The 10,263-nt window shown below is 49.9% G+C and overlaps 1 protein-coding gene across 3 annotated transcripts in view; it reads left to right on the forward strand.

Annotated features, from left to right (window-relative positions):
- The window catches only part of MROH7 (maestro heat like repeat family member 7), a 72,925-nt gene extending 63,641 nt beyond the window's left edge, over positions 1-9,284 (forward strand). For 2 of the 3 annotated variants that reach the window (XM_025396724.1, XM_025396734.1), the window contains 5 exons: positions 536-691; positions 1,069-1,191; positions 5,458-5,560; positions 8,041-8,103; positions 8,964-9,284. In XM_025396724.1, the coding sequence (XP_025252509.1) occupies positions 536-691; positions 1,069-1,191; positions 5,458-5,560; positions 8,041-8,103; positions 8,964-9,205 (687 nt within the window). In that variant the 3' untranslated portion in view covers positions 9,206-9,284. Of the gene's footprint in view, positions 1-535; positions 692-1,068; positions 1,192-5,457; positions 5,561-8,040; positions 8,104-8,936 lie in introns of all 3 variants that reach the window. The other variant, XM_025396717.1, reaches the window with a different exon arrangement.
- Positions 9,285-10,263: the final 979 nt, after the last annotated feature.

Here is a 10,263-nt window from a genome sequence, read left to right on the forward strand (position 1 = left end):
ATCTTATTGTGACTGGTTCATCCAGAGGGGGTACTTTTTGTTTTAAAGACAGGGTCTTGGTCTGGCACCCAGGCTGGAGTGCAGTGGCAAGATCCCAGCTCGACCTCCCTGGCTTAAGCAATTCTCGCACCTCAGCCTCCTGATAGCTGGGACTATGGGCATGCACCACCAATGCCCAGCTAATTTTGCATTTTTTGTAGAGATGGGAGTCTCCCTATCTTGCCCAGGCTGGTCTTAAACTCCTGGACTCACATGATCCCCCCGCCTCAGCCTCCCAAAGTGCTGGGATTACAGGCATGAGACACAGCACCTGGCCAGATTTTTTTTTTTCTTTAAACTGCCCCTAGCAGAGGAGGGGAGGAAGGCATTTTCCTACTTAGCACTCAGGTGCCTTTTAGGTTAGTGGGGGCCTGGCTGGGAAGAGTCAGGAGAGCTCCAGACCTAGGCTTGAGTGAGGGGAACAATGGCTCTGGATCAGCCGCAGTGAGTGGTGTCCCAGAGGAGGGACCCCCTCTGAGCCTTTGGTCTTCCCCAGTCACGAGAGGACGTGCGCTCTTCCTGCATCAACCTGTATGGGAAGGTGGTCCAGAAACTTCGGGCACCACGCACCCAGGCCATGGAGGAGCAGCTGGTCAGCACCTTGGTGCCCCTACTGCTGACCATGCAGGAGGGCAACGCCAAGGTGAGCCAGGTGAGTGTGCGTGAGCCCTGCACCCTCTACCCCTCCCTCGGGCCCTGTGGGTGCACCTCTTTTTACCTTAACCAAGCCAGAGTTGCAAGCAATCCTGGGGGCGGTTATGTATGTCCAGCCATGTCTGTTTTCTAAAGGTGCCCACATCAGGATTCTTCCTCAACATGGCCAGCTTCTGGTCATAGCTGATGTATAAAAAAAGAAAAAGGTCCTAAATCATGTGCAAAATAAAAATAAAATAATAGTAATTTAAAAAATTAAAAATGGTCAGCTTCACTTGTACAATTTCAAAAAGAAACTGAGTTTTCAAAATCCCTTTTTCTGGACCATAGTCTGGCTGTCCACAGTTCTGACATTTTCTTCCTATTGGTTCCCAGAAATGTGTGAAGACCCTGTTACGCTGTTCTTATTTCATGGCTTGGGAGTTGCCAAAAAGAGCTTATAGCCGGAAGCCCTGGGACAACCAGCAGCAGACAGTGGCCAAAATTTGCAAGTGCCTTGTGAGTGCTCCCAGAGAGTAGAGTGGTTCCTTACAAGCATGTTGGAGGTGCCTAGTTCTGTGTCTCTCTCTTCCTTCTTTTCCCACCAGCATCCTATTTCCATGACCAACTACAAGTTGTTGGCTCTGGAACGTTCATCTCCACCTCTGGCTTCTCTCCCGACTTCTAGTGTTCTCTGTTCAGTGGCTTCCTGCATACCTCACAGGCACTTCAAGCTCAGTTTGTCTCTTTTGAGCCTGTGCCTTTTCCTTTCAATTCCTCCTTTTCCCTTTATATCCCCCAAGCAGAAACCTAGAATCATCTTGGGCTCCTTCATCTCCCTCACCCTCCACACTTGATCAGTCTTGAATATCCCGAGTATCTTGGAATCTGCTTTTCCCTCCCCACCCTGCCGCTGTCATTGCCCTTAATTCAGGGCACCGACATCCCTTGGTTAGGCTACTTGGCCCAGCCACCCAAGGGATCTCCCAGCCTTTAACTTCATCCGCTCCAATCCATTTCCCACCCAGGCCATCAGAATGGTCTTGTTAAAACACAGTCTGCTTGTATGAGATCTCTGCCTCAAGGGCTGCAGTGGCTCCTTTTCTACAACATCAATTCCCAGAGTGTATTACCTGCAACACCAGTCTCATAAAATACGCCCCAGAGGGAGGAAAAGAAGTTTGAAGACAAGTAAGTTTGGGAAATACTGCACTGACATTCTGCTCTTGGAGATTTGCAATGACATCAGGATACTAAAGGTTCTGAGATGTTTTGTGCTGAGGAAATGTGTTCATGGTTGTCTATATGATAGTTTCCCAAACTTATTTAACCACAGAGCTTCCTTTCTCGGTGATACCTGTGAACATCATGAGGTAGGAGCAAGCCGCGCACATGCAGATACACACACACACACATGCACACACACACTGAAGCACAACTCTGCAGGATAAAGCCTAGTCCTCCACATGTCATTTGGGAAGCTTTGCCTGCGGTCTCAATCTACCTTCCCTGTTGTTGTGGGCAGCAGTGAGCACATGAGGGAGTGCCCCTGGGACCAATACCCGTGGAAGGGAGCGGAAGAAACAGGAATAACAAAGGGAGAAGTCAAGTTGCAATGTAGCTTCAGCAGAGGTCTCAGCCAACACTGCCAGGAGATTCCCAAATTTGGTCTGGGGGTCAGGTCTGTACACTCCTGTGTTCATCTGTCACTGGATGCCAGTCACCCTGGGAAGGACTTGACCTTGGGCCAGGCAGTTCTCAGTCCAGGTGATGCCCAGCGCTGGGGGAATTAATCCCTTCTGTGTGAAGGGACATCTGACTGGGGAGTCCATCACCCCCCACACCAATCTAACATAAATACACAAAGCCACAAATTGTTACTGGACTGAGAAAAGCTCCTTGGCCACCACCGTTATCAGTAATGCTCAAAGCCTCTGCAGTTGAGGGTCTAATGATATTACCATCACATTCCAGTGGGAAATAGCGGTCTGGAGGAAGTGCCTGCCAGGGTCACTAATTCAAATGCTTACGGTGGCCAGTGACCAGGCAGATAATCATGAGTGGTGTGGAAGTGGTGGTCCCTGAGCAACCTAAAGAGCCCAGGCCCCATTGAAGGTAGGGGTGAAGAGCTCAAGCTCACCGTGCAGGCCCCTCTCTTGCCAGCTCCTCTAGTGTCATGAGAAAAACTAGAAACCTTTTTTTTTTTTTTTGAGACAGAGTCTCACTCTGTCATTCAGGCTGGAGTGCAGTGAGTGGTGTGATCTCGGCTCACTGCAACCTCCACTTTAGGGGGCTCAAGAGATTCTCCTGCGTTGGCTTCCCAAGTAGCTGGAATTACAGGGGTGCGCCTCCACACCCAGCTAATTTTTTTGTGTTTTTAGTAGAGATGGGGTTTCACCATGTTGGCCAGACTGGTGGTCTCGAACTCCTGACCTCAGGTGATCTGCCCACCTCCGCCTCCCAAAGTGCTGGGATTACAGGCGTGAGCCACTGCACCCGGCCTACATTTTTATAGGACATGAATCAGCATTCAATGTAGCTCCTTTTTTTTTTTTTTTTTTGAGACGGAGTCTCGCTCAGTCACCCAGGCTGGAGTGCAGTGGCGCGATCTCGGCTCACTGCAAGCTCCGCCTCCTGGGTTCACGCCATTCTCCTGCCTCAGCCACCCAAGTAGCTGGGACTACAGGCGCCCGCCGCCGCGCCTGGCTAATTTTTTGCATTTTTAGAAGAGATGGGGTTTCACCGTGTTAGCCAGGATGGTCTCGATCTCCTGACCTCGTGATCCACCCGCCTAAAGTGCTGGGATTACAGGCGTGAGCCACTGCGCCCGGCCTTTTTTTTTTTTTAAATGGAGTTTCACTCTTGTTGCCCAAACTGGAGTGCAATGGTGTGATCTCTGCTCACCGCAACCTCCAACTCCTGGGTTCAAGTGATTCTCCTGCCTCAGCCTCCTGAGTAGCTGGGATTACAGGCATACGCCACCACGCCCTAATTTTGTATTTTTAGACGGGGTTTCTCCATGTTAGTCAGACTGGTCTCGAACTCCTGACCTCAGGTGATCTGCCCGCCTTGGCCTCCCAAAATTCTGGGATTACAAGCATGAACCACCACACCTGGCCAGATGTAGCACCTTCTAAACACTGTGCCTGTCATTGCTCTGCAGTCTACTGTGGCCCGTGGCTGCCAGCTTGTGACCTCTACAGGTCCTCAGTTTCTTCTTTGAGTCCGCAGTTTCTTCTTTGCTCTTCAGGCCATCAAGAGCTTGCTCATTTGAAGGTCAATCTCCAGGCTTAGCTTTAAGAAGGGGCTGGTAACCAATTCATTCATTTGTTTATTCATTCATCTGACACTTTTTGGGCACCTGTTGCAAGCCAGGCCCTGTCCAGGGTGCTGAGACTCTGAGCTGAGTGAAACAGCCCTTCTCTTGGGGGAGCTCCAGATACAGTGAGGGGAGATAAATATAGATAATTACAGCATGGTGTCATAGGTGTCATGAAAAAAGATGAGCAAGATCTGCTAGAAACATCAAGGGTGGTGGGATGGAGCTCTGCCTAAGGGCTGTGGAAGGCTTCAGGGAGGAGGTGGCATCTGAGCTGAGGTTTAAAGAGTGAGAGGGAGTTTATGATGTGAAGAAGAGTGGGAAGGGCACTCCAAATAGGAGCAATTTCTTGTAGAGGGTGCAGATCTGGGGATAGCTGGCCATGTCCTCGGAGTGCAGCATGGTGGGCATGACAGGTGGAGTCAGTGGAAAGAACTGAGACTTGGAAGGAAGGTCAGACCCAGAATATGATCATGAAGCTTTGCATGCCAGGCCTAGGAGTTTAGACCTTGATATACACAGGTCATCAACAGGAGAGTTATCAGATCAGATTTCTCATCTTCTCCCTCAACAGCTCCTTAGCTGGACAAGCTCCTTAGCTGGACAACTTTCTCCCACTTTCTACCTGTCAAATCCATCCTGACTACCTCTGTCAGACTATTTTACCCAAAACATGGCTTTCTCACTGTCCTATTAAGAATAAATCAATGTAGGCCGGGCGCGGTGGCTCAAGCCTGTAATCCCAGCACTTTGGGAGGCCGAGACGGGCGGATCACGAGGTCAGGAGATCGAGACCATCCTGGCTAACATGGTGAAACCCCGTCTCTATTAAGAAATACAAAAAACTAGCCGGGCGAGGTGGCAGGCGTCTGTAGTCCCAGCTACTCGGGAGGCTGAGGCAGGAGAATGGCGGGAACCCGGGAGGCGGAGCTTGCAGTGAGCTGAGATCCGGCCACTGCACTCCAGCCCGGGCGGCAGAGCGAGACTCCGTCTCAAAAAAAAAAAAAAAAAGAATAAATCAATGTTGTCTTCCTATTTCCTAATGTACGAGTAAGCCCTATTTTTGTCTGGGTTTTAAGGGCTTTTAAGACCCCCTAACTCTCCAGTTTATCCCCATTGCTCTATACCTTGAATCCTTCACCCTTGTCAAACTATCTCCTTACCTATGTCCCTCACATGCCATGTCCATTGCCATCTCTGGCTGGTTCTGCATTTTAGAACTTTCACTCTGACTGCAGCACGGGGACAAATTGGAAGAGGAGACACCCAAGGCAGGAACATCATCGAAGTGATTGTTCTAATCAGCTAAGAGGAGATAAGCTCTGGCCTCTGGGGGGCTCATGCAGAGGCAGCAGATGTATTTAGGAGGCAGGGGGCGAGGGTCACCATTCCTACCTTCAAGAAGGGTGGATGGGCAATTGGTTCCTCTGAGGGGCCAGCACTTTTGGGGTTTCTTTTTGTCCTAGGTGAACACCCACCAAGACAGCGCCTTCATATTCCTCAGCCAGAGCCTGGAATATGCCAAGAACTCACGGGCCTCCCTCCGGAAGTGCTCAGTCATGTTCATAGGTAACCTGCCCCGGCATAAGTCATCCTGCTGCCAGGGCTCTGCCTGCTCTCTGATTTGTTTCCTCCCAGGCTGCTAGCCCTTCCAGCACTTGGGTGGATGCCCCCCTTTGGGTGCAAGGCTTGGCCAGCAGACAGCCATGGTGCAAACTAGAATGGTTTTCCCCGCTCTAAGATCATGGCTTAGGAAGTGAGCCACAGGCTGGGTTCAGTCTGAAGTCTTTGTGCAGGTCACAACCTTGGCAACTGTACATGGCAGAACTGCTGCTTTTCTCTGGAGTACAGCATGGGTACAAGCCTAGCAGGAGCCTGGGCAAATCCCCCATTGCCAACAGCAGGAGGAGTCAAGTACCATGGTGAAAAGAGTCAAGTAGAATCTCAGTTCCATGGTTCCCTCCCTGTGTCACCCTAACTGGATCATTTACTCCTACTGAGCCTCAGTTTCCTCATCTGTAAGACAGGGATCACCTCCTGTTTCACAGACTGAATGAGAATATTTTTTAAAAGCGGGAGAGGGATGGCACATACAGGTGCTCAATGTTAGCAATCTTCATTCTTCTATTTCCCATATTCCCAAACTCTGCCTTTTTGAAACAAACAAACAAACAAACAAACAAACAAAAGCACGTTCCCCTTGACCAGAGGCCCCACAGGACCCTTCTGATGGCAAGTGGGTGTGTCTCCTCCCATTACTCACCCCTCCCTCCAAATAACCACATGCCCTTCATCAAGGGCCAGGAGACCTTGTTGCAAAGAAGCTTGGAAATGATCCCATTTGTGAAGTGATATTTCTTTTAGTACCTTTCCCAAGTTAATTTGCTGTTTTCATCCATCCAGTCATCCATCCACCCATCTGCTGGTTTATTTAGCAAACGTTGATTCCCTACTCTGTGAGAGGTATGATGCTTAGGCTAGAACGACAAAGAGCCCTTCAGGAGGTGATGCTGATGAAGGTGTGTGGTGATAGGGGGTGGCTGTTAACATGATCATGCTGGGGCAGAAGAAAAATGCCCAGGACTGGAGGCATCCCTTAGAATGTGAGGGCTGCACAGAGACATCTACTTCCTATGTGCTGATTTCTTTAAATCTTGCTCCAAATTAATCACTTCTAAAATGGAGGGTCGAAAACCCTGGGAATCATCTCTATGTCAGGGCCTGTGCTGGGGAAACAGAGTTGAGTAGAGCCTGGATCTGCCCACAGATAACTCCCAGAGCAGTGCAGTGATTATTAACCTTTTTTGAGTTATGGCTTTTTTGTGAGACTCTGAAGAAAATTATGAATACTCCCCTGAAAAAAGTGCACGTATGTATACAATTTTGCCTGCAATTTTAGGATGCTAAGATCCTTGCCCTCGCACTCTCACCCCTCAGTGGATCTAAGATTAAGTAACTTCTGGTCTGGTGAGAGATAAAATTAATAAATCACAAGTAAAATACAATATGGTATGAACAGATAGAGAAAAGCTCACAGATACTCAGGAAACTTAGAGAAGCACCTAACTTATCCGGAGCAAGGAAGGACTTCCTGGAGGAACCACTTATTAAGTTGAATATTCAAGGACAAATAGGAATTACCAGGAAACGAAGTGAGGGGCCAGGGAGGGTGGCTCACTCCTGTAATCCCAGTCCTTTGGGGAGTCAAGGTGAGAGGATCATTTAAGGGCAGGAATTTGAGAGTAGCTTAAGCAATATAGCAAGACCCCATCTCTACAAAAAACAAATACTAAAAAAGTTAGCTGGGCATAGTGGCAAATGCTTATAGTCCTAGCTACTCAGGAGACTGAGGCAGGAGGACTGCTTGAGCTCAGGAGTTTGAGGCTGCAGTGCGCTATGATCATGCCACTGCACTCTAGCCTGGGCAACGCTGTCTAAAACAAACAAACAAACAAACAAACAAACAAAAAACAATAGTGAAGGAAGGACCTTCTGAGAGGTACAGCCCATTCAAGGACCTGCAAGTATTGCAGGAGCCAGGCTCACAGGCTGGGAGCAAGGGAGGGATGAGCAATGCCTCAGAGGAGTCATCAAAAACATATCCTTGACCTAGCATAGCTGAGTCTCAGCCCTCCGGGGCCCTGCTATAGCCATGCCTGACAAGTATGCAAGGTGCTCAGTGTCTTACATGTTATTACTGCTCAAATTCCCCGTAGAGGTGGACAGCAGAGGCAGCACTTCCCTGTGTCACAGATGAGGAAACTGAGCCCCAGCCTGGGTACTGGGCTAGCCTGAGGCTGCACTGTCAGAGTCAGCTGCAGCCCAGATACTGCCCCTATCCTGGTGCCATCCTGCCCACTGGACCAGCCATCCTTTTCAGGACCCCTCTTGGGGAATGTGTCCCAGGGTTCAAATGAAGTTTTGTGTCCTCATGTGTGGGGTTGGAGGATAATGGGAAAAGCATCTCTGAGGAGCTCTGGTCTAAGAGTGGGTTGGGGTGGGGTCGAAGTCAGAAGACAAATGCCCTCACTTCTTGGATTACACTCAAGGGTCCCTGGTCCCCTGCATGGAGAGCATAATGACAGAAGATCATCTGAATGAAGTGAAAGCTGGTAAGTCATGCCCCGCGTTGGTGAGATTTCAGGGGACAATGAGAGAGCGAGTAGAATCACAGTGGATAATAGGGAAAGGGAAGGGATGTGTCCCAAGACAAGGGTCTTCAACTCAGTTCAGTTGTACTAGTTTTTTGTTTGTTTGTTTGTTTTGAGATGGAGTCTCACTCTGTTGGCCAGGCTGGAGAGAAGTGGCACGATCTTGGCTCACTGCAACCTCCCCCTCCTGGTTCAAGTGATTCTCCTGCTTCAGCCTGGCAAGCAGCTGGGACTACAGGCATATGCCACTGTGCCTGGCTAATTTTTGTATATTCAGTAGAGACAGGGTTTCACCATGTTGGCCAGGCTGGTCTCGAACTCCCGACCTCAAGTGATCCACCTGCTTCTGCCTCCCAAAGTACTGGGATTACAGGCATGAGCCACTGCGCCTGGCCAGTTTTACTCGTTTTTAATCCAGGATGAGTATAGCATTAAGTACCACTGGGTTACCAAGAGACAGAACACAGCCTTACCCTAGGGGAGCTCACAATCTCATTAAGGAAATGAGGCTCAAAAGCGAGACCGAAAGCTGTTTAGTGCAGGGTGACTCTTAAGTGGGGACTGACTCACTTTGTAACCAAGGAATATGATGACAGCATTAAGGTAGGCTGGGACAGTCCAAGAAGGCTTCCTGGAGGAGGCGGATTTTGATTCAGGCTCTGAAAAATGTGAATAATTTGAAGTGCCAGGAGGAAAGTGAGATGAGGGGATGCCAAGTAGAGGGTGCTTAAGCCAAGGCACGGAGATGGAAATAATTAGGTATGAGACCCACATGGGGCCCTGGATCTTAACAGGGGGCTTCTCCCTTCCCCATGATGCAGCTCTGGAAAACTTGAGACATGACCCAGAAGCATCAGTGTGCATCTACGCGGCCCAGGTCCAGGACCACATCCTGGCCAGCTGCTGGCAGAACTCCTGGCTGCCGCACGGGGACTCGTGGGTGTGTTACCCGGCCACCACGCACCACTGGAGCTCCAGCTGTGAGAACCTGCCCACTTCCCACCAGCGGCGCTCCTGGATCATGCAGGCACTGGGCTCCTGGAAGATGTCCTTGAAGCAGTGACGTCCCTGAGCCCCCAACCCTCCTCAGGGTGGTTGAGCTCCAGCCATGCTCCCTATAAATGTCATGTGGCTTACCTCTCTATCTTGATTGTTTCCTTTTGGGACATCCCCCAGGCTCTGGAGCAGTCATCACTTTGAGAGGAGTTTGCGTTGGTTTGTTGGCTCAGTCAATAACTATTGACCTACGTAGTCTGTTTTGCCCATATTGTATAAGTGAGGAAGCAGAGGGATGAAGTCGCTTCCCCAGGGCCACACAGTGAGTCTGCTGGATGTCTCAGTTTCCCCTGCCCCATATTATAAGAACAAAAGGAGATGATGATTTGGGTGGCTGTCGGGGAAAGGGAAAAAAGGGAAAGAAGAGACAGCCCCACCCCCACGACATCATGCATATCCCAAAACCCTGAATTCTGAGTCCCGCCCTTGGGTCTCTGCCCAGTAATTGGCCACCACAGATTCTAGCAGCATTTACTGAGCACCTAATCTGGGCCAGCCCTGCTCTGGGTGCCACGATACACATATGAATAAGACCCAGTCCCAGGCCCTAGCAGTTCATAGTCTGATACAGTGGTTCTCAGCCAGGGGTGATTTTGATCCCCAGGTAATATTTAACAATGTCTGGAAATGTTTCTGGCTGTTACACTTGTGGGGGCTGGGGGGTATGCTATTATCATCCAATGGGTAGCAGCCGGGGATGCTGCTAAACATCCTACTCTGCTCAGGACAGTCCTTCAACAAGGAGTTCCCCATCCCATTTGTTGAAAGTGCCATGGTTGAGAAACTTTGGTCTAATGAAAGTGTCAGAAACATATACAGACACCAACAGCACAGCAGGTCAGTATGGGGGCTGTGGCGTCCCGAGGAGGTACATAGACCATCTGGTGGTGAAATGTCAGATAAGGCTTCCCAGGGAAGAAACTCCCCTGCAGGGGGTTTGGAAAGAGCATGTATGGAAGGGAGCAGGACACATGGGACCAAGGAACAACTGCAGTCCTGCAGTGCACAGAGCCCAGAGAGAAAGGGGAGAGGAGTTCCAGGCTAGAGCCAGGGAAGCCCTGCAGG

Source organism: Theropithecus gelada, chromosome 1 (assembly GCF_003255815.1).
Source record: "Theropithecus gelada isolate Dixy chromosome 1, Tgel_1.0, whole genome shotgun sequence".
Taxonomy (NCBI): Eukaryota; Metazoa; Chordata; class Mammalia; order Primates; family Cercopithecidae; genus Theropithecus; species Theropithecus gelada.